This window comes from Symphalangus syndactylus, chromosome 13 (assembly GCF_028878055.3).
Source record: "Symphalangus syndactylus isolate Jambi chromosome 13, NHGRI_mSymSyn1-v2.1_pri, whole genome shotgun sequence".
NCBI lineage: Eukaryota > Metazoa > Chordata > Mammalia > Primates > Hylobatidae > Symphalangus > Symphalangus syndactylus.
The window spans coordinates 21181624-21205311 of NC_072435.2; the positions used below are offsets into that span (position 1 = coordinate 21181624).

Sequence of the window (23688 nt, forward strand, 5' to 3'; positions counted from 1 at the left end):
CACCGTGCCCAGCGCATTTTGAAATTTTTATTTTAGTCTGCTAATATAAATAGTTTGAATTGTTGAATCAAACTTCTATTCTTGATAAACCTCACTAGGTTATGATTTATTATTGTTTGTATATGGCTGGATTCAATTTGCTAAATGTCTTTTTGTTTTGTTTTAGCATGAGTGCAAGTTTATTTTAAAAGGCTTTAGAACAAGAAAGAAAGGCAAGTATGCTTGGAAGAGACCCAAGGGGGTGATTTGAAGGACAAGTGCCTCAATTTGATAAAATTTTCTTAAGGCTCTGTGTCTATATTTATGTGATTATTGGTCTGTAGTTTTGTTTAATGTCATTGCCTGCTTTAGTGTCCTGTTAATGCTAACTTTCATATAGTCCAGAATTGTTTGAACCTTTGTCCTCTTGGAAGAGTTTGTATACAATTGGTATTACTACTTCCTTTAATTATTTCATAAAAGTTCTTACATATTCTAGGGATGACCCTCAGCTGATGCCATCAAGAAAAAGAATCTCAGTCCTACAACCACAAAGAACTTAAATATGCTAACAACTCAAATAAGCAAGAAACAGGTTCTCCCTGAGACTCTAGAAAGGAACATAATCATGCCAACACTTTGATTTTAACCCAGTGAGACTTCTGTTATACTTATATATTCGTGTTGTTTAAACCATAAGTTTGTGGTGATTTGTCAGGATAGCAATAAAAAGCTAATACATCAACATTATTCTGTGAACATTTATTTATTTTCCAATGCAGTATTTCCTCAAATCATGTTGTACCTTTTCTGCCACAACTTGAAAACAGCCTCTTCTCTAAGGAGTTCTGGTTCCTTTTATTAAAAAATTATACAAACCAATAACTGGGTATTAAATATGCTCAAAACTACTGGAATGCCATGGCTTGCTAGGCTGTCTCAGTAAAGATAGGGAATATGTACACATTTATCTATACATTGAATTATTTATCTGTAGTTAAACCTACAAATATTTCAGAAGTTGGATATTTAAAAATACTCATAAGATTACAGTAGCATACTCACATAAGGCTTTTATTTATCGGCAAAGATATGGTATAGTAAGAGGATGCAACACCAAATGCACAATGAATAAAATAACAAATGGATAAACTGGGCTTCATAAAATTAAGGCAATCTGCTCTAGGAAAGATACTGTTAAGAACTGAAAACAAGGCCAAGCATGGTGGATCATGCCTGTAATCCCAGCACTTTGGGAGGCTGAGGCAGGATGATCACTTGAGGCCAGGAGTTAGACTAGTCTGTGCAACAAAGCACGACCTCATCTCTAAATTTTAAAAAAGAAAACAAAAGCCACGGACCATGAGAAAATATTGGCAATGCTTATATCAAATAAGGAATTTGTCTCCAGAAATATTAAGAACTTGTAACCAACCAAATGTTTTAAAAAAACAGGCAAAAAATACCAACAGACATTTCACTAAAGAAGATATATGGGTGACAAGTAAACACATTAACAAATGCTCAAAACTGAGTCATCAGAAAAATACAAATTAAGAACTACAATGAAATACTACTTCACACTTAGTAAAATGGCTAAAATGAATGGCCTATCACTTCTATACATATAAACTGTCAGTAATGTGAAGAAATGGAAAATCTAATATATTCCAGGAGGAAATATGAAATGGTAACCATTTAGAACACAATTTGGCAAGTTCTTAAAATTTCAAACATTTGGATCAACTTACAGAATAACTGAGTGAGGAGCTTGCAGACCTGTTACACAGCCAAAAGGGTGAAAATTATAAAAACACAATTCAGTCTCTGGAGATGGTCATAAGGGTGTACGGCAAATAAATATTTATTAAAGAAGATCTAACATTCATAAGAACAGCAAAAGTGAGTCACATCTGAAACAAGACCACTCCTTTCCTCCCCCAACTCCAAACTCAGCGAGATTAAAACTCCATTCGACTGGTGCAGCCAAGAACACAGGGCTCCCACTCTCTGGAGCTCCAAGGCAGAGGGCTATCTTCTCAGGAGGGACAATCTGTCAGGAATTCTCATCTTGCCTCCAGTGTGCATATTTAGATGAATGATGTTCAATTGCCAGCTCCCTCATAAAGGCCATCCTCAGACTTTGTTTTAAGTGAGGTCATATTGATTCAGAGACAGTACATAACCTGCCACCCTAAGGCCTTTCTCCAGTCTAAACTTTCTGGTGTTGAATAGGGTTAGGCCTTTGGCTGAAACCTTTTTCCATATTCACTATATTGTCCACGTTGTGAACTGTCCAGTGTTGAATGAGAACTGGAGGTGTGGCTAATGGATTTCCATCTGTTACCTTCAAGATTTTTTTCCACTGTGAACTTTCTGGTGTTGAATGAGGTTGAAACACTGGCTAAAGGATTTCACACAATCACTGCATTTCTCCAGTATGAATCCTTCGATGTTTAAAAAGACTGGAGTTGTGGCGAAAAAACTTCCCACATTCCCTGCACTCATAAGGCTTTGCTCCAGTGTGAACCCTCTGATGTTTAACAAGGCTGGAATTCTCTCTAAACAATCTCCCACATTCATTGCACTTAAAAGGCTTTTCTCCAATGTGAACTTTTCGATGTTGCATGAGGGTTGAGCTTTGGCTAAAAAATTTCCCACATTCCCTGCACTCATAAGGCTTTGCTCCAGTGTGAACCCTCTGATGTCTAACAAGGGTGGAATTCTCTCTAAAGAATCTCCCACATTCATTGCACTTAAAAGGCTTTTCTCCAGTGTGAACTTTTCGATGTTGCATGAGGCTTGAGCATTGGGTAAAAAATTTCCCACATTCGCTGCACTCGTAAGGCCTTTCTCCAGTATGAACACGCCAATGTTTGATAAGGTTGGACTTGTGGCTATAGAATTTTCCACATTCAGTGCACTTATAAGGTCTTTCTCCAGTGTGAACTCTCTGATGTTTCATGAGGCTGGAGTTGAAACTAAACAATTTTCCACATTCACTGCACTCATAAGGTCTTACTCCAGTGTGGATTTTGTGATGCTGAACAAGTGTGGAATTATGCCTGAAAGCTTTTCCACATTCACTGCATGTAAAAGGCTTTTCTCCAGTGTGAACTCTCTGGTGTTCAATGAGGTGAGCATTACGGCTAAAGGATTTTCCACAGTCACCACACCCATAAGGCCTTTCTCCAGTGTGACCTATTTGGTGTATAAAAAGGTTGGACATATCTCTAAATAACTTCCCACATTCACTGCATTCATACGTCTTTTTCCCAGCGTGTAGTCTCTGGTGCTGAACAAGTAAATATTTCTGACCAAAGGCTTTCCCACATTCACTGCATTTGTAACGCCTTTTTCCAGCATGAAAGGCCTCTCTACTTTTGGAGCTCCTATGTGACTTCTCTCCCGTGTGAGTCACCTGGTGCTTGAGAACACCTGAGCTGGTCGGGAGATCCTTCCCAACCTCCCTGCTTTGCAAGAACTTCTCTGATAGGTGAACTTTGCAACTCCTCAAAACTGGGACCCTGCCCTCTTGTCTTTTTAAGGGTTTCTCTCCACAGCGCTGCTTCTGGTGTTGCTGAATGTTCGAACTGAGCAGTCCTACAGAAGCACTCTGCTCAGGAGCCTCCTCAGCCTCGGATCCATGCCAACAACCTGAAAGAAGAGCAATGTTGAAGAAGTAAATATAGACTTTGGTGTGAGGAGGCAGCACTCTCACAAAGGTGTCTGACACACCCAGTAATTAGTGCCTGGGGCTGCTGGCAGAAATAAGGAGGGCTAGCTCTCGGCAGGGAAGGGCCTGCTGTGCAGTGCAGAACCTGGCCAGCTCAAGGATTTGGGGAGGCCTCATGAGCACCAAGGATGCAAGGATGGGGTAAAGCACAGGGAGGAGAGGCACAGTCCCCAACACAATCCTCTGCAAATGGCTTTCCACAGGACTTTGGCTGCTGGAGACACAGGAACACGGCACAGAAGGTTATGTCCAGGTCCAGAAAAAAACAACGGCAACCAAATAGCTGGTGCTCAAGGACTATGCAAGGATAAGCATCCACCTCACCACACATTCAGTGAAAGCCACTGCTGAAAGGTGCTGCTGAGGACTGGGTGAAACATGGAGGACAGAGAGGTGGGGAATAGCCCTGGGTCAAATATCAGAATAGATATAAATGGGTGACTAAGGAAGAAAAGATAGAAATCAGCGATGACCTCTTGCCTTGGTATCAAAATATCTGGGCCTACTGGTATGATATGAACCCATCCCCGAGTTCATACCTCCCTGAGCTCCACCCACCAAGTACCTCTCGGCGTGGCTGAAGTCACAACTTCCCAAGCAGGCATGAAGGGCTCCTCCCATGACTCCAGCTGGGTTATTTCATGGGTCTTGGAAGATGCAAGTCCTAAGGAAAACGACAGGTGAGTGGCAGCACTGAGCCAGAATGACTTATCTCATCATGGACCACAGGAAAGAAAACAAAATAGTACAGAAAGAACCTTGGAGGAGGGTCTTGCAGGAACAACCCAGTCAAATAGTAATCACATTGGTGACTCAATTGCTGGCACAGACAGACACCCAGGTATGTTGGCTAGAGGAGGCAGGCAGAACGTAGGGGAATAGAACTACCACAGATCTGCACAGTGTCACCAGGCCACAGAGAGGCCACCAGGGGTAAGATCCATCAAGCTGACTGCAAGACTCCTGACCCCCAAACCCTTTCCTGCACAGCTCTGGGGCAGCTCGGGGAGAGAAGGTGGTAGTATACACAGCCCGGGCCTATTACAATAGCTACTTCAGGATACTGGAGAAGGAATGAGTGCCCACAATTCAGCTTCGGGAAGAACAGACCTCTCCCTAGGAAAAGGAGGAAGAGCCGAGCCCAGCTCAGGATGCTGGGGTGGGGTGTGAGAACCTTACCCAGAGAGGCCAGAAGCGAAAAGTTCTCCAGCATCACATTGCGGTAGAGGAGCTTCTGAGCCTCATCCAGCAACCTCCATTCCTCCTGGGAGAAGTAGACAGCCACGTCCTCAAAGGTCACATAGCCCTGCTAAGATGGAGAGAGTTGAGTTTATCTGCGGCCTCCTTACTGGGGAATTTAGGCATCCCCCTAAACATCCACTCCTGCTCACTCTCTTCCTTAATCCCCACCTCAGAGGAGAGACCCTGCCCCAGAGCCACTGATGCCCACTCTCTCCTCATGCTCCCACTGAGCAACAATAGGCAGGTAGGCAGATAAAGTCCATCTCAGCTCTGGGCATGGTATGCAGAGTCCTACTCTTCTCTTGCCAGACAATTCACCTTGGATCCCCCAGATTGTGTTTCCCAAATACAATCAAATTTGTGTCAGTGTTCTCCCTGAAGCCCCCAGTACAAGGTCCTGTGGACACCTGTTTACACTCACTAGAATGTACACATACTTTGTACCATAACCACTGCCCCCTACACCACCTATGTGCCTCCCCTAGTGTCACCACATGCCAGTCTACACATGGCATCCAGAGAGCACTTACCAAATGCAATCAGAACTCCATCCCATCCCAGACCCCCAATGGCACTGACTGCCAGGGGTAATCCTCAGCCCCACTTTGAAGATCTCCCTCCTTGGCTCTTTTTCTTGCTTCATCTTCAGCTACTTGGAATTGCACACATATCTGGACACTTCAGCTCGGCTCCTCAGCCAACCACTTCAGGTTTGCCTTATACCTGCTGATGCTTCCCCCAGTCATAATGGAGATCTGAGGTTGCCTAAGCATTCCCAGCTCAACCTTACCTCCATGTATTTTCTAATGTTGATCACTATGCCTTCTAAACCTCCTGTCATTGGTTGCCAGAAATGAGAACCTCTCCATATAATATATAGTCTGAGCTGGGCATGGTGGCTCACACCTGTAATCCCAGCACTTTAGGAGGCCGAGGCAGGTGGATCACCTGAGGTCGGGAGTTTGAGACCAGCCTAACTAACGTGGAGAAACCTGTCTCTACTAAAAATACAAAATTAGCTGGTGTGGTGGCACAGGCCTGTAATCCCAGCTACTCGGGAGGCTCAGACAGGAGAATCACTTGAACCCGGAAGCCAGAGGTTGCAGTGAGCCGAGATCGTGCCTTTGCACTCCAGCCTGGGCAATAAGAGCAAAACTCTGTCTCAAAAGAAAATAATAATAATAATAATAATAATAATAATAATAATAATATATAGTCTGGACTCAGGGCCCTGACTTTGTGTGACCATCTTCCAGGGAACTCAAATGGAAGGGCAGGGAGAATAGCAAGCAAGGAGCCTCAAGACACCATAATTTGAAGACCATGTAGGTAGGAGTTGAGGGTGAGGACCTGAGACATCCTCCACTTACCTCCTCATGGTCTGTAAGCAACTCCGCAGTCACAGGAACCTATGGAAAATCAAGGCCATGAGAACCAGATAGTGATGTTGCTAAAGGATCATCCAAGCCCCCTAGTCTAGCCTGGAGTCAGGTGTGCCTGACTATCTGCAATCTGGGCTTTGGTTCTTAGTGATGCCTCTTACCTGTTGTGCGCCCTTGGAAAAACGCTCAACTTCCCTGTGCCTTGGTGTTGCCATCTGCAACATGGCAATAATAATGGTATTCACTCAATAGGACTATTGTTTGTATCAAACTCATTCTCATGTGTCTAGGACTAAGTATCAACTCTTACTGTACACATAATTAATGCTTCTGTCAACATTTTCAGTGCAAATAAACTGGTAGGTTTTCAAAATGTGGGTTTCTGGCTAGGCGCAGTGGCTCACACCTGTAATCCCAACGCTTTGGGAGGCCAAGGTGGGCAGATCATCTAAGGTAAGGAGTTTGAGACCAGCCTGGCTAACATGGTGAAACCTCGTCTCTACTAAAAATATAAAAATTAGACAGGCGTGGTGGTGCATGCCTGTAATCCCAGCTACTCAGGAGGCTGAGGCAGGGGAATCGCTTGAACCAGGGAGGCAGAGGTTGCAGTCAGCAGAGATTGCACCACTGCAGTTTAGCCTGGGCAACAAAAGTGAAACTCTGTCTCAAAAAAAAAAAAAAAGAAAAGAAAAGAAAAGAAAAGAAAAAGAAAATATGGGTTTCTTAAACTTACTTTTAAATTAAGATTGTGATACTTAAGGTGTTTTATTTTAATCAAATACTTTCCAGTATATTAACTTTACAACCATTTATGAAGTGCTTACATCGGTTTAATAAATCTGTGTTGTTTTATTTGCCCCGTGTATATATGAACTATGATCAATTACTGCTTAAATAAGTACTTACCTCATAAATTCACAAGGTAATAAACTGGGACCTGGGTCTGAGAAACCTGAGCAGATACCATTCCTTTTGGCAACCTGGCTGCCTGCTATATACTCCCCTGAAGACCATCCTGCTGAGAGCCCTTCTACCGGAGCAGTTGATCATCCGTCCTGTGCTGATGGCTAGGGAAACTTAGGCACCAAAGGGCCTGCTCCACCAGCCTGGCTGACCTTTCCTTTTCTCCACACGGACTGGACATGAGGAACTGCTGAGCCTGGAGTGGCAAACCTATATACTACCCAACATTGCAGTCTCCATCCAGTCCTGGGTCTTCATACTCTATAACCCTCCATTCCTGCAGACACCAGACAGAACCACTTCTGACCACAAAACTCCATGCTATAGAGGCAGCCCCGTCCTACAGGGCCATCTCTCCCTTCTCTCACCTTAGGGCCCATCTGAAAGGAAACCTTAAGATTCTCCCTCCTAAATAGGAGCCCCAGGCCTTACCCTAGTCCAGGCCTCTACCCACCCAGTCCATATCTACCATATCTCCAGCCCAGATCCCTCCCCAAACTTCCAGATGTGAGTGAGCAAGCTGCCCATGTGGACACGACACCTCCACTCTGGGTCATCTCAGGATTACCATGTCCGAAACCTACTCCCTGCACAGCCTTCCCCATCTCCATCCTTCCTGATATTCAGGAACAAACAAACAAAAATACAAATAAAAATCCAGAATGGCTCTTCATTCCCTACTTTCTTTCACAGTCACATCTGATGCAACAGGAATTCCCGTCTGTTCAGTTTTTGAAATCCATCCAAGATCTGATCACTTCCCCTCCTCTATGGCCCAGTCCCAGTAGACTCTCCACTAGTCTACTGAATTTACCCACTCACAGGTCTGTCTTCACCCGCCTCACCCCCACCCCAATCTGTTTTGCCTTGAGGGGCCTTTGGCAAACTTTGAGACACAGATCGTGTCACTCTTCTGTCTCCAGCCCTCCGCGGCCACTGTGGCCCCCTCAGGATGAAAGCGCAGCTGCTCGGGCTGTCGCTCGACACGCGACTCGTCCCTTCCCAAGCTGCCCACTACAGACACTAGGAGGCCTCAGGTTCGGGACTCGCTGAGTGCGCCTCACATCTTTGCGAGCCGGGCCCCTTGCCCTCCATTCCCACCCCATCACACTGCGTGTCAGAAACGGGACCCCGCCCACGAACGCCCCACAGTTCTGCACCTGGGGACCTGAGCAGGCGGCCCTCACAGGGCTTTAGGATTCGGGGGAGGCCGGGAGGACACGGCGCTCACCTGAGCTGGGTCCCTCAGCGCGGCCGCTGCCATCGGAGCCTGTGGGTAGAGCTGGCGGTGAGATAGCGACCGAGGAGAGGGCCCGGGTCACCCTGGGCGCCGCCACCGAGCCTCAGACCCGCCTCTGCACGGCGAGAACACAGCGCGTCGCCACCGCGCTTTCCGGCGCTGGTAGCCTCGGCGAACAACCAGCTTCCAGCAGGCTGAGTTCTCTTGAGGGCAGTGAAAGTGGCCGCCGAAGGGAGACGCCGGAAGTCCCACCCATTGCGCGTCGCCCGCTCGGGCAGACCTCTTTTCATTGGCCAAGCATCGCGGCTCACGGCGCGGCGCCTTCTGGGCAGTGTAGTTCCCGTGGCTCCAAACTTCGAGGAAGTGGACATAACTTCGGAGATGGAGATTGGAGGTGGTAGATGATGATGGAGATGGAGATGCAGATGATGGAGATGATGGAGATGATGGAGATGGAGATGATGATGGCGATGGAGCCTCAGCTAGACAGCCAAGACCCATCTGAACTATCCTTATAAGGAAAAGTAGGCAGGGAGATGAGGCCACAGGATGGGAAAATATAACCATTTCCTCAAGGAGGAAGGAGACTAATATTTCAGAAGAGTGGTTCTGCTCCACAACAGGTAAGCAGCCCTATGTCCTGTTATTGCCCAAACATAGTCTTAGGCTCAAAGACACCATCCCAGCAGATGTTGGCTTGGTGATTATAAACTCTTTGGAAGCTCCAGTGGAACTAAGGAGCCAGGATCACCAACTACTCAAGAGTACAGCTATTCCTAACCACTACAATAATCTACTCTTCCATAGATACCACATCTTTGAGACTTACCTGGATGTCCTTGCTCTGCTGAACACTGACTCACCAAAAAATGACTGAAAATACTGAGAAAAAGTTTTTCCTCTGTGCACACCACCCAAATACACCATTCTCTCCTCCCAGGTCAAGCCTTGAAAATATTGGTCTTGTTTTGTAGAATTTGCCAAGCCCACATTCTACCTGGAAACAACCTAGAATGGTAAAAAAAAAAAAAAAAAACAGGCAAACATAAATAACAAATGCCAGAAGTTATTCTAAGTAGTGGTGAAAATAATAGGGGATATGAAGGAGAGAATGTGAGAGAATGGCAGTTGTATTGAGGACAGAGTTGGAAATGTTTAAACTGAAGGCTGAGGACAGTGCCCATTCAGATGAGTTGGATGTGGGTGGCTTTCTTGAGGGTGATAATTGAGTTGACACCAAAAAAAAACCGAGAAGGAGGCAGCTATGAAAGAACCAAGTTTAAAATATTCAGGTAAAAGGTAGAGCAAGTGCCAAAGAGATATGATGGGAGAAAACTTGGTGAGTTGCAGTAACAAGAAGGAAGACACAGTGGCTCGGCCAGGGCATGCAGAAAGCAGTGATATGAGAAACTGGACATGATTGTGCCCAGTGGTCAGTTTGCAGCTCTCTCCTCCTCTCTCATGCCACTTTGAGGTTAATTCGTTCTCCTACTCCTGGCCCCAGGATCATGGATGTGATTTCTGTCTTCTTGGAGTTTTAGGAACATACACATTTCCAGGGTTACGTACATGGAATCCAACAGCATGTAGCTTTTTCAGTCTGGCCTCATTCACTTAGTGTAATGCATTTGTGATTCACCCTTGTTTTGTGTAGCAATGCTTTATTTATACTGCTCAGTAGTATTCCATTGTCTGTATATACCATAGTTAGTACACCTCATCTGTTAAGAATTTGTTTGTCAGAAACTGTACATTAATAATAAAACCACTGTATATTTGCCTTAGGATTAAAGAATTTTTTTTCTTACAATTCTACCAGATCACTGGAAGAATTTTTGTTAAAGACAGTTTTTCATTTCAATCAGGTAAATACCCAAGAATTATTATTTCAATTGGGTAAATGCCCAAGAATTATTAGTATTATTATTAATTATTATTCCACATTGGAGAATAATATATATATTATTCCACATTGGAGAATTATACACACACACACACACACACACACACATATATTTGAGATAGGGTCTCCTTCTGTTGCCCAAGATGGAGTGCAGTGATGCCATCTTAGCTCACCACAACCTCCACCTCCCAGGATCAAGGAATCCTCCCACCTCAGCCTCCTAAGTAGCTAGGACCACAAGTGCAAGCCACTCCTGGCTAGTTTTTTTTTTTTTTTTTGCGGAGACAGGTTTTGCCATGTTGCCCAGGCTAGTCTTGAACTCCTGAGCTGAAGCCATCTACCTGCCTAGGCCTTCCAAAGTTCTGGGATTACAGGCATGACCCATCACATCCAGCCTGCATAACAATATTAAATAGGCACCTCAGGTTTGTTAGCATGAACTTTTGGTACATTTTAATTTACAAATGACATTCACAAAAATTAACATGTAGTTGTACAGCTCAATGAATATTCCCAAAGTCAACATATCTCTAAAACCAGTGTGCCAATCAAAAAAGAACAGTGTTAGTATACCAGCATTTTTTTTTTTTCCTTTTCTATTTTTCGTTTTTGAGACAGAGCCTCACTCTGTCACCATGCTGGAGTGCAGTGGCGCAATCTCGGCTCACCGCAACCTCCGCCTCCCGGGTTCAAGCGGTTCCCCTGCCTCAGCCTCCCGAGTAGCTGGGACTACAGGCACGCACCATTATGCCTGGCTAATTTTTTGTATTTTTAGTAGAGATGGGGTTTCATCATGTTGCCCAGGATGGTCTCGATCTCCTGACCTCATGATCTGCCCACCTAGGCCTCCCAAAGTACTGGGATTACAGGTGTGAGTCACCGCGCCCGGCCATACCAGCATTTCTGTAACCCCCGCTGTAAGTTATTCACCCACCAAGGAGGTCTAATTTGTGGCATTTCTGATTTCTTGCATCGTGTCATCTAACATAGTTTTGCCTATTTTTCAGTTTGCATTCATTTGAATCTGGTAAATGCTCATCCACCGCCTTCATTAGGATTCTGTCAGGATGATTACTAGAATTTATTGCTGTATGTACTGCATATGGCTTAGAATATATGTCTGATGAGAAATGACTCACAAGGATGTGTGGATAGCAGTACAATTATTGTTTTTTTAAAAAGACTGTGCAATGTGCAATGGCCCATCCTTCATTGAGCCTTAGGGCTTCTGTGAAGTCCTGCTCCTTTTGTTTTTTAGCTTGGCTTCTGTCTTGGGATTGAGACAACAAGGATATTCTAGTTTCAAAGCACAGGAAAACAAAATCACTGTCTTTAAATGGAATAGGAATCATATGAGATTTTATTTGAGAATTAGTTTTAAAAAAATTTTGAGAATCCCTAATTGAACACCATCCATCTGCATATTGGATTAAACAGTTACTCTAAATGTACCAAGATTGCATTCTCACATAAATGGCACGTGGCTATGCTCTCTCTGCTGGGCAGTGGACTCAGACCCTCAATGAGCTTTCATGTTCCATGAAATGTGAAGGGCAGCACCAAATCGATAACATGGTTGTGAATCTCCTGTTCACTGGCCTAGGTTTGCAAGGAAATGATTTTAGTTGTTGCTGTAAAGGAGACAGGAGAAAGAGAACGTGGATTGAGTCAGGGGCATCACAGGAGTCCTCTGCTGAGGAAGAAATCCTAGGGGCTGGACAGTAGCAATAAGCCTGACAAACAAGACAACATAGAAATTACTGGTGGGACCACTGAAAATGCAGGACATGTTATAACCCTAAACCATGTTATAACACTGAAGTTTGGAGGGAAGCCCTTCCCCCTCTAGCCACCAACATACTTCTGATTCTTCCAAATAGAACCTGATTTGTGTTGAAGTCATCTTCTGCCTGATATGTGGAGAACGAACTGAAGTAGAGAAAAAACTGATGTAGGATACAAGGCAGAAGGCATTGTGTAGTTCAGGAATGTTGGCAGATTGGCCCAAGGGCATGAAATTGGAGGTGTTGAGAAGAAGATGACCTGAGACATATTAGGAGGCAGAGGTAACAGGATATGTGGGTGGTTGGGATGATACGGTGAGGCTCAGGCAATAACATTTCACCTATCAAACCCTCTGTATTTGTGGGCCAGCAGGACTTTTCCTGTTTTGATTCTTGATGGGCATCCAAGGAACCCACGTTTAGGGAATAAATGAAGCTGAAGGTTCATGTTTCTGTGGCGAAGAAAAGGCAAGACACATTCTTGTCCTCATGTCAGCTGCCTGGGACATTGAATTTTTCATAGCCTTGTTTGTCTAACATAGAAAGGGCTCTGAACCTACCCAGATAGATGACCTAGGGTAGGAGGCCACGTTGGGCAGTAGTTAGTCATGGCTCCTTGGACTCCATTCCCAACTATGCCACTTAACAGCCACAGCTGAAAACAAATTAGAGACACATGAAGCCTCAGTTTCCTCATATTAATCTAGGTGACAAATCCACTTTACAGGGCAAAAGTGCCTAGTGTTTATAAAAGGTCTGATACAATGTCTAGGATATGGACATTATTAAATGTAAATTATTGTTATCCTTATCCCACCCCTGTATGACTAACCAGAAGATGTTGATGATGTGCAGTTCCCTGATGACATCTCAGCCCCGTTGGGCGAGTCAAGGGCCTGGTAACCTTCAAGTGTAGGTCTTGGTTTCTCTAAAGCAGATTCTGGATGTTCCTAACTACAACATGATTCTTTTCTTACTGACAGAGTAGGGAGTCTGGGAATGTTAGTTGTGCTTTCTATCATAATTCAAATTCTGTGGAAATTCACTGAAGAAAAGAGAATACCTCGTGAAGGGTGTTTTGGTCCATCAAAAATTACTAACTGCTTATTTGAGTATTTATTGCATAGTCATTTAGGTTTTGCAAAAGTTGTCAAAATCAAAATGAGTAACTTGTGTAAAATAAATAAATAAATAAATAAATAAATAAAACCAGGAGGCTGAGAAAAGAGGGCACTCAAACACACACACTTAAGATAAGAGCTATTACCAAGTCTCTGAGGGCTGTTAATGCACATATTCCCGTTAAAAGAACTTTTGACAAGAACTTCTCAAACCGCAGCTTGCTACAGGAGTTACAAGGACAGCTCTAGATGTAGTAGAACACTTGCCTGACAAATTTCTCCACTAATGAACTGGTGTTAACCTCTGCCATAAACATCTGTGACCAATGTTCTTTTTATCTCAAAACAAATTATGTGTACTTTTCCCTTTTGCCTTTGAAAGCTTCTCCTTGTTTCAAGCTCTCTGGATATGCCTGATATGGCTATAGTCCCTATAGCTTGCATGTCCTGGATTTGCAAATTCCCTGTGCATTCCTGAATGAACTCAACATCTTTGAAGAATCTCTGTTATTTAGGTTGACAGTTTAAATATATCCTACATTGTGCTTTTCTTTGCCTCACTTGTTCCACTTATTTTACTATTATTTTACCTTTCTATTGATTATTTATATTCCAAACTTTTCCTCTTCTAGTTTGAAAAGTATATACACTGACTCTATTTATTATATTTAAGCTAAAAATTACAAACGTTTAACACATTAGCGTGCCATACAGGATTGTAAATACATTTACTTTCCACTTGGCAATATAAAAGATTTAAAACTTTGAGCAACTAGCCTTCTTTCAATTTATATGTAGTTGAGGTTACGCACGGGAATTCCATCATTCTAACTCAATAAGTAGATCTACTTATGTTTTACACCATAATAAGCTGTTATTTTAATCAAAAGATGCACTTCTTTTCATCTTCATTTCTTCTCTCATTGCAGACTTTTCACCTGGGATCAACTTTCTTTGGCCTTGAGTATTATTTTAAACACTATTTTCTGTGTAAATGTATTTCCATTATGTTTATCATTTTTGGTTTCAAATAGTTTTACATCACACTTCCATAAAAGACATTTTGTTGTGTATAGAAATCTAGTTTGGTGGCTATTTCTTCTTTACAGAAAGTGTTCATGTTGCCCTTTTCATTGCCATATGACATTTGATGAATTCTGTCTTTTCAGATACTTGTAAAACACTTAAAATATTGAATACATCTCTGTATATGGAGTATGAAATACTATCTTGAACAAGAGTATTACTTGTTGGGTTTGACACAATCACTGCTGTATAAGCAGGAGAAATATTTTCTGAGGTAACCAGAGACAGAAGCATTATTCACTTACTTCAAGGCCACCAAACATCCCCACTCCATGTTCCACGTCCTGGTGGTGTCTGGAGTCTTTCTTGTGCCTGACAGAAAATGCTGAGGCTCGCCAAACTAACTCTGGAGCATCAGGCTACACGCATTTGAAAACAATATTTGTCAACTTCCAGCTATAGAAATCTGAGTGACGTTAGTGTATGGTGTGTCCATTTTATTTTTTGATGAGCATTCTCTGCGTAAGGAAGCCTGAAATCATGTCTCTAAACATTCCTTTGATGTCACACACGACGTTCACCAGAAATACAGATGTGGCTCCTTCAAGAGGAAGCAAAGCTCCGTCTGGGCCTTGGAAACGAGGGACACCATTTCCAGGTGCCCCTGGCGATCTTTTCTGGGCTTTTGACCTGGAGGTGACGCGAGACGCCGCTTACGAGTGTTGGTGCCGTGGGAACTACATTACCCAGAAAACTTGGCGGCTCTGGGCCAATGAAAGCCCAGGAAATAGGCGTTTCCGTTGGTGAGGAAAACGTCAGGGCGGGACTTCCTCTACCATTCCTCTGGTGGACATTTTATTTGCTTTTCCATTAATCCACTGGTTTAGTCTCCAGAACGCAATGTCAGACCTGAGGTGACAGAAAAGGGAAAACGTGAGAGAGTGTCTTCTTCCCTGAAGAGAGGTGGGCCTGAGGCTCGACAGTGACTCTGCCCGAGTGACCTAGCCGCTGGGCTGGGCCCTGGACGGCTGATCCCAGGTTCCTGCACTTGTCGCCACCCTTCCGTCGTCCACAGGCCCGATGGCGGCGGCTGAGCCGATGGGCCCGGCACAGGTGGGTGCTGCGCCTGCGAATCTGCGCGCTGACCCCCATCTCTGAATCCTAAAGCTTCGAATGAACGGCTCCTCGGGTTACTGCAGCTCAGGCCCCTGTATCTAGAACAGTGGGGGCGCTCGTGCTTGGGACCCATTTTGACAGCTCGAGTTGAAGGACGTTCATTCAGAGAGACCAGTGTATGCAAAGGCTCAGAAATGGTTCACAACTGGAGCATTTGGGAAAACTGGGCCTTTAGTGTCTGAAAGGATCAGAGCGCTTTATAAGTGATTGCACCTGGAGTAGCTGGGTCTCTATTCTGAGGGTGATGGGAGCCATGGAAGGTTCTGAACAGAGGAGAGCCAGAATCCGAGGGTTTAAAAAGTATTCCATAGACTGCTCATGGAGGGAAGACTCTTGTTGTCCATGGGGGTGGATAATGAGCACTGTTCCAAGGTAACACAGTTAAGAGGCATCCTTGAAGATGGAGGCACAGAGGGTAGACATTCAGCTCCCAGGCACATTGTAACAGGGTAGGAATATGGGATGGGGTTGAGCCTTTGGGGTTTCTTCAAGATTGCTTGACTCTCTTAGTCTCCCTCTTCCCCACAGGTTCCCATGAACTCAGAAGTAATTGTGGACCCTATACAGGTGAGGGGAGAATGTCCATGTTCTCACCGATCCCACCCCCACCCAACACACTCTACAGCATTGTGGTGTTATATAGAACACTCTCCTGCTACTCTCCGATCTCTTGGGTCTGAGGACTCTGGAGAAGCCCCAAGCCCAGGGTCCTGACTCTGGGCCAGGGGTTTTATGGAGGGGTTTCCATTTCTGCCAACCATTGGAATAAGGTTGGAAGGTTGTTCCAGGCACAGGAACGAGCCTGTGCAAAATACTTAGAGGTGAGACTGAGATGGGAGTTTTCAATAAATTGCAGGTCTCTGTCATGTCTGGTGGGAACCAAGAGCAAGGGGGCGGGAATCATCCTGAAATGGCTTAAAGATGATTATGTAGATTGGGAGTTAAAAGAGAATATTCATTTCACAGTGGTAGTGCATTTAGTGAGCCAGGAAAGTGATGGACGGAGAGCCAGAGTTGTGAGATAACTGTGATCCAAAGAGTGATGTACATATGGAAAGAAGTGTAGACTGATGACCTCTGGGCTTAAAGGAGAAAGGCAAGCCCATCTTTGGTTGTCTGGTAAGCATGATGTTAGTGACCCCAGAGGAATTCGCTTACAGAAGGGTGAGGCCCTGTATGCTAGGCACAGAGCTTAGAGGGTGACAACTTCTTCACCTGCCTGTGGTTGCTATGGGTAGACACAGTGATTATTGGGACCATGAGGAGAGAGAAGACACCAGTGACACCTGGTCCTGATATTTCTTGAGTTGAGGAGTTAGGTAGGAGGGTATACAGGAGGGAGATGTGTTGGGGCACGGACGGGGGTTCTTGGGAGAGATGCTGCTCATGGACTTGGCTCTCCCGATTGTGGCAGGGGCAGGTGAACTTTGAGGACGTGTTCGTGTACTTCTCCCAGGAGGAGTGGGTGCTCCTTGATGAGGCTCAGAGGCTCCTGTACCGTGATGTGATGCTGGAGAACTTTGCACTTATGGCCTCTCTGGGTAAGGCCGTCACATCCACCCCAGTGACTTGGACTGGGCCCTGCCCTTCCCTTTTTTTTTCAGGGAATCTTTGTCCTTCCTACATCAGAGCCATGGACACTGCCTCATTTCTTAGTTCCTGGAGTAGGTTCTGTGAGTGCTGGGCTTGAGCTTTTTGCACTCCTACTTTCTCCTTCTGAGCATTCCCAGCGCTTGCTGTCTCAGAGCCTTGCAGGGATGGATTCAGGAGTTATGCATTGTATTGTCAGCCCAGTGGGTCATATCCACCTTGTCCTTTCCCTGTCTGAATTCCTCTGTCTATATCCATGACACCTCTGTGCCTGGGATTCTGCGCTCTTCCTGCTTATGCCAGGAATTGTAAGGACCATTATGGTCGCTACTTGCTAGGACCACTGCGCTATTCCTGCAAGACCCTACTCTGAGATTATTTTAATAATATTTAGTTTTCTATTTGGGTTACCCAGACCAGTGCTGTTCTGTCTTTCCCTCAGGACATGCATCTTTCATGTCCCACATAGTTGCCTCACTGGTGATGGGTAGTGAGCCCTGGGTACCTGACTGGGTGGACATGACCCTAGCTGTTGCCACAGAGACTCCAGGTGGCAGTGGCCCTGGTGAGTGGGAGCTGGGGAAAGGTGTGATGTCAGGGCTGGGTTCATATCATTCCATAGCCTCTTTGTGCCTACAGTTGTATTAGTGCTAAGGCCACTGGGCCATACTTCATTTTTATCTACTTTCTCATTTATATACTTGCCTTTCATACTGTGGCTTTTGGCCTCTGGATGTTCCATACCTCTGCCTCCATGTCTCACCTGTTCCTCTCCGTGGCTTGTTCTACAGTGCCTTCCAACATTGGCCTGTACTTAGTGTTTCATGAGATGTGCAGCCCAAATAGTCCTTAAACACCAACTACTGAGTAGCAATTTGATTTTCTTTGGTATGGACCATAACCTTCTGCACAACTCTCACCTGTCCCCAGCAGCCAAGAAAATCTGATGGTGAATGACTTTATTTGAGACCTGCCTCTTTTTTGTGCTGTACCCCACATCTTTGTCCTCTCCCAGTTGAGGCCTTCTCATTCCATGACATTTAGATGCCAACTACTATATAGTACACATTTGCTGAACTTGAGTTTGGACCCTTGTCCTAACAACAGTCCTATGACCTTGGTCTTAGTTGTGTTAGACACATATTTGTAGTGAGGCTTCCCCTTCCACCTCTGTCAATTTGTACTTCACCAGCATTTCTCTGCTTTCAGGTTGTTGGCATGGAATGGAGGATGAAGAGATACCTTTTGAGCAGAGCTTTTCTATAGGAATGTCACAGATCAGGATTCCTAAGGGAGGTCCTTCTACTCAGAAGGCTTACCCCTGTGGGACATGTGGCCTGGTCTTAAAAGACATTTTGCACTTGGCTGAGCACCAGGAAACACACCCAGGGCAGAAACCATACATGTGTGTGCTGTGTGGGAAACAGTTCTGGTTCAGTGCAAACCTTCACCAGCACCAGAAGCAGCACAGTGGAGAGAAACCCTTTAGAAGGGATAAGAACAGGGCCTTTCTTGTGAACAACTGTGCTGTGCAATCATCGGAGATGTCTTTTGTGACAGGGGAGGCTTGTAAGGACTTCCTAGCCAGCTCAAGCATTTTCCAGCACCATGTCCCTCACAATGAGTGGAAGCCACACAGCAACAAGTGTGAGGAGGCCTCTCACTGTGGAAAAAGGCATTACAAATGCAGCGAATGTGGGAAAACCTTCGGCCGCAAAGACTCGCTTGTTCAACACCAGAGAGTCCACACTGGAGAAAGGCCTTATGAGTGTGGTGAATGTGGGAAAACCTTTAGCCGCAAACCCATACTTGCTCAGCACCAGAGAATCCACACTGGAGAAATGCCTTATGAGTGTGGCATATGTGGGAAAGTTTTTAATCATAGCTCTAACCTTATTGTACATCAAAGAGTACACACTGGAGCAAGGCCTTACAAGTGCAGTGAATGTGGGAAAGCCTATAGCCACAAATCTACACTTGTTCAGCATGAGAGTATCCATACTGGAGAAAGGCCATATGAGTGCAGTGAATGTGGAAAATACTTTGGTCACAAATACAGACTCATTAAACATTGGAGTGTTCATACTGGAGCAAGGCCTTATGAGTGCATCGCATGTGGGAAGTTCTTTAGCCAAAGCTCTGACCTTATTGCACATCAAAGAGTTCATAATGGTGAAAAGCCTTATGTGTGCAGTGAATGTGGAAAAGCCTTTAGCCACAAACATGTACTTGTTCAGCATCATAGAATTCACACTGGAGAAAGGCCATATAAGTGCAGTGAATGTGGGAAGGCCTTCAGGCAGAGGGCTTCCCTCATTCGCCACTGGAAAATTCACACTGGAGAAAGGCCTTAGGATGGGAGATAGATAATTCCGTTTCCTTGTTCAACATAATAACTGACACCAGAGAGAAGCTCCAAGTGTAGCCTTTATGTGTAGCCGACAGCCAGAAGTAGAACTTTATACACTCACTCACTCACCCTGGGGAGGTTCTTCTGAGTGCCAGCTGTATGGGAAGCCTTCTGGAGCTATGCTGAATTTTCTAGACTCTTGCTGGAATTTCGTCAAGGCAGTGCCTCTGTTAGAAGCCATCTGTCTTTGTGCTGGAAGAGTCCTGCATTGTGCAAAAGTAATCCCAATGTGTTTCAAAAGACAGACCTCTGTACTTCTCCCTTCCCTGGAGGGAATCATCAGTAGCCTGAGGCCATCTAGGATTCTCACTTTTTTTCTGCCCCACAACTGGTTTAAGCATGAGCATTACCCAGTTTTAGCCAGAAAGATGGGAACTTTGTTCTGCTGACCACTGGCAGAGGTTTCCCTTCATGGATATAGTTGATCTCACATGGCACTTGTGATGAATTTTTGTAGCCTCCAAGACACCTAACCTGAAATTGGCTGCCTTATATTCTGGTTTTGCAACAAATGCCTTAATTTTTAGACTATCTTAAATCTTGGGGATTCTGTTCGCTTTGTGGGTTGGGTTGAGTACAGAATTGGGCTAAGCCAGTATGAAGGGATGAACAGCTTTTGTGAGAGCTCCGACTATCTGTATCTCTGAAGTGATAGGATGGCAAAGACTAGCTCTTATTCTAGTGTCAAGCTAACTTACTTGACTGCTTAAGCTCTCCTAGGAAAGAATGCCAGTCTTTGTAGCCCTAATCTTTTGGTCTATATGCTAAGATTTTTTTTGTGTAATTGAGGTCACCCTAAGCATTGGGCATTTGTTGTGATAATCTCTAGTGTGTCTGGGAGTAAAATGAATTAGGTCCCTTGTTCCCAGAAGATACTTCATATTCCCAAGGCTTCTTGAGGAGAATTTGAACTCATGGGACATGTCAAGATCTCTGAAGTCTATTTTTCAGTAGGCAGTTAACACTGGCTGTCCTCCAGAAGGCCCAGGTAGGAATCATAGTTGGTGCAGAGACCCAGATTAATAAAGGAATGAGAAAACTGCAGCAAACTATACGGAATATGACCCTTCTAAAGGTGCATCCACATGTGTTTCCATAACTCTGGCTCCATTATGAGGGTTTACAGAAATATTTCCATACCTGTGTCTCTTATGGCTAAGGTTACTGTCCAGAAGTCAGTCTAAACATTTTTGCAATAAACTGCACATATTTATAGTGTACCATTTGATAAGTTTTGATACATGTTGGCACTTCTCAAACCAAAAGTTTCCTGATTCCTTTTATATTTTCTCCCTTTCCTTCACCCATCCCCAGGCAACTATTGGTCTGTTGTCACTGTAGATTTGTTTGTATTTCCTAGAATTCTACAGAGATACAGTAATTTAATATGTATTCTAATGTTTTTGGCTTCTTAAACTCTGAAATTATGGCTCATGGTGTGTTCTGTGTTTCATAGTTTATTTCTTTTCATTTGTACTTTGCTAAGAGTATTCCATTGTAGAGAAATAGTTCTAAAGCAAGTGATCCAGGAGAGAACTCACACAAGAACAAAGCCACAGTATCTGTCATTACCTTAAACTGAAAGTGATGAGCCATTATTTCTGCTATATTTCATAAGTAACCCTAACTAATCCTGGTTAAAAGTGGAAGAGAACTACACAAAGTTGAAAATAGGGATTTGTGGGGCATTTTCTTGGACTCTGGTGACCATAATCCTATGTGGTTTTTTTCTTTTTCTGTTTTAGTTGTTTAATGTGAATTACATTGACTGATTTTTTTAAATATTAAGCCAACCTTGCATTTCTGGAATAATTCCCATTTGGTCATGATGTATTAGTCATTTAGTATATTGTTGAATTTGATTTGCTATTTTGTTTTGTTTTTGTTTTTTTGTAACAAGTTTTGCACCAATGTTCATGAGTGATATTTGTCTCTAATTTTCTTTCTGGCTTGCTTACTTTTTTTTCTTTCTAATTTTATATCTTGCCCAGGTTTAGCTTTGGTATCAGCATAATGCCAGCTTTATAGAGTAAGGTGGGAAGTATTCCTGCTCTTCAACTCTCTGGAAGAGTTTGTGAATAATTGGTATTATTTCTTCCTTAAATGTTTGATAGAATTCACCAAGAAAACTGTCTGGGCCTGGAGTTTGTTTTGTAGGAAAGTTTCTAACTATAAGTTTGATTTCTGTGGTAGATAGAGGGCTGTACAAGTTATATGTACATCTGTCTATGTGTGCGTCTGTTGTCTGTCTGTCTCTCTGGGCCTGAAGTGTGTTTTGTAGGACAGCATCTAACTACAAGTTTGATTTCCATGGTAGATGGAGGGCTATACTAGTTATATATACATCTGTCTGTCCGTCCATCTGTTTGTCACTCCATCCATCCATCAATCTCTAGAGTGAGCTTTGATGATTTGTGTCTTTCAAGGAGTTTTTCTGTTTCATTTAAGTACTCAAATTTTTCAAAATATTATTTTCATACTTGTAGAATTTGTAGTGGTGCAACCTCCTCTATTCCTGATACTGGTAATGTCTATATTTCTCTTTTAACCTTGATTGGTTTAGGTAGAGATTTATCAATTTTACAATTTTATTGATCTTAAAGTACTTGGTATTATTGAATTTTCTGTTTTCTGATATTTTGGGATTTTTTTTTTTCCATTTTGACTTTTACTAATGCCTTCTGCTTTTATTGGATTTCATTTCTTTTGCTACTTTTTAACTTGGAAGCTGAGGTCCTTCGTTTCAAACCTTTGGGTTTTTTCCCCTAATATGGGGGGAAAATGTTAATGTTAAAAATCTGTCTGAGAACTGCTTTAATTACCTCCCATCAAGCTTGATGTGGTTTCATATTTTTTTTTTTTTTTTTTTTTGAGACAGTGTCTCGCTCTGTCGTCCAGGTTGGAGTGCAGTGGCGTGATCTCAGCTCACTGCAAGCTCCTCCTCCCGGGTTCACGCCATTCTCCTGCCTCAGCCTCCTGAGTAGCTGGGACTACAGGTGCCCACCACCACGCCTGGCTAATTTTTTGTATTTTCAGTAGAGACGAGGTTTCACCAGGATGGTCTCGATCTCCTGATCTCGTGATCTGCCTGCCTCAGCCTCCCAAAGTGCTGGGATTACAGGCATGAGCCACTGTGCCCAGCCGATGTGGTTTCATTTTAGTTGAGTTTAGGATGTTTTCCAGTTAAAAAAATTCTTCTTGACACATGGCTCTTTTTAAATGTATGTTATTTAATTTCTAAATATTTGGTGATTTTGCTTATCTTTCTGGTAATTTCTGCAATAATTCCATTGTGGTCAGAGTACATTAAGACTTGAATTATTTACATTTATTGAGATTTGCTTTGTGGCCCAGAATATGGGCTATCTTGGTATGAGTTACATGTTCACTTGAAATGTATACTGTACTCTCGTTTGATGAAGGGGTTCTACAAGTGTTGATAAGGCAAAAATGGTTGATAATGTTAATTAAGTTTTTTCTATCTTTATTGACATTCTGTGGTTTTGTTTTGGTTCTAGCAATTATTTTAAGAGGATTGTTGACATCTCTGAATATTAAATTGGATTTACTTCTCTTCAGTTCTGTCAGCTTTTGCTTCACATATTTTGATATCTTTTTATTAGGTGAATAATAAATATTTCCTATTTTATGTCCACTTGATGTGTTGACCACTTTATCATTATGATCCTGTTAATCTTTGGTAATATTCTTTGCTCTAAAATCTCCCTTGTCTGATACTGTTAACATGGTTTAATTTTGATTGGACACTGAATTTTAGGTACTGATATATTTTTTTTAATTTTTATAGATATTCTAGATTTCTTTTTTCTGTTATGTGGTTAAGTTACTTGGAAACAATATGATCTTTTGGGGGGTCTTGATTCTAAGCATTTCTCGATGAGATTATTGCAGCCTAAATTTTAAGACAAATTCCCCTCCCATTACTGAGACACAGCCTTCCTATATTCTCTACCTAATGCTTCATCAATTATGAGTTTTTTTTACTCAAGCTGGTTGGAATGAGAACTATCATGTTTTCTGTATAAGCCTTGGGAATTGCTTCCCGTATAATCCTTTCAGGTGGTTCTTTACCCATGCTCTGGTCTTTTTCTATATGCAAACACAGATTATACTCA

The 23688-nt window shown here is 43.4% G+C and overlaps 2 protein-coding genes across 13 annotated transcripts; one reads left to right on the forward strand and one right to left on the reverse strand.

Annotated features, from left to right (window-relative positions):
• Positions 1-726: 726 nt before the first annotated feature.
• Positions 727-8796, reverse strand: LOC129461061 (zinc finger protein 419). 9 transcript variants are annotated; one of them, XM_055239902.2, is made up of 5 exons: positions 8534-8796; positions 6328-6366; positions 4895-5024; positions 4281-4379; positions 727-3636 (listed from the first exon to the last, which is right to left on the reverse strand). In XM_055239902.2, exons 1-5 carry the CDS (start codon positions 8564-8566, stop codon positions 2402-2404), a joined length of 1536 nt encoding a protein of 511 aa, XP_055095877.1. In that variant the 5' UTR covers positions 8567-8796; the 3' UTR covers positions 727-2401. The 9 variants fall into 9 exon arrangements, with proteins under 9 accessions (XP_055095877.1, XP_055095878.1, XP_055095881.1 ...); XM_055239903.2 differs by having other exon boundaries at positions 4895-5021; positions 8534-8783; XM_055239906.2 differs by lacking the exon at positions 4281-4379 and having other exon boundaries at positions 8534-8775.
• Positions 8797-8907: 111 nt separating this feature from the next.
• ZNF772 (zinc finger protein 772) lies at positions 8908-23207 on the forward strand. Of its 4 annotated transcripts, XM_055239925.2 has the most exons (6): positions 9138-9165; positions 14520-15489; positions 16081-16119; positions 16967-17093; positions 17585-17707; positions 18352-23207. In XM_055239925.2, exons 2-6 carry the CDS (start codon positions 15457-15459, stop codon positions 19494-19496), a joined length of 1467 nt encoding a protein of 488 aa, XP_055095900.1. In that variant the 5' UTR covers positions 9138-9165; positions 14520-15456; the 3' UTR covers positions 19497-23207. The 4 variants fall into 4 exon arrangements, with proteins under 4 accessions (XP_055095901.1, XP_055095900.1, XP_063471432.1 ...); XM_055239926.2 differs by lacking the exon at positions 17585-17707 and having other exon boundaries at positions 8908-9165; XM_063615362.1 differs by lacking the exons at positions 9138-9165; positions 17585-17707 and having other exon boundaries at positions 10745-15489; positions 16973-17093.
• Positions 23208-23688: the final 481 nt, after the last annotated feature.

Coding starts and splice junctions, on each gene's coding strand:
- ZNF772 (XM_055239925.2), top strand. CDS start 15,457: ATGGCGGCGGCTGAGCCGATGGGCCCGGCACAG. Junction 16,120..16,966: donor TAATTGTGGACCCTATACAG/GTGAGGGGAGAA, acceptor CGATTGTGGCAG/GGGCAGGTGAACTTTGAGGA. Junction 17,094..17,584: donor TGCACTTATGGCCTCTCTGG/GTAAGGCCGTCA, acceptor TCTTTCCCTCAG/GACATGCATCTTTCATGTCC.
- LOC129461061 (XM_055239902.2), bottom strand. CDS start 8,566: ATGGCAGCGGCCGCGCTGAGGGACCCAGCTCAG. Junction 6,367..8,533: donor CGCTGAGGGACCCAGCTCAG/GTGAGCGCCGTG, acceptor GATTTTCCATAG/GTTCCTGTGACTGCGGAGTT. Junction 5,025..6,327: donor TGCTTACAGACCATGAGGAG/GTAAGTGGAGGA, acceptor TCTCCATCTTAG/CAGGGCTATGTGACCTTTGA.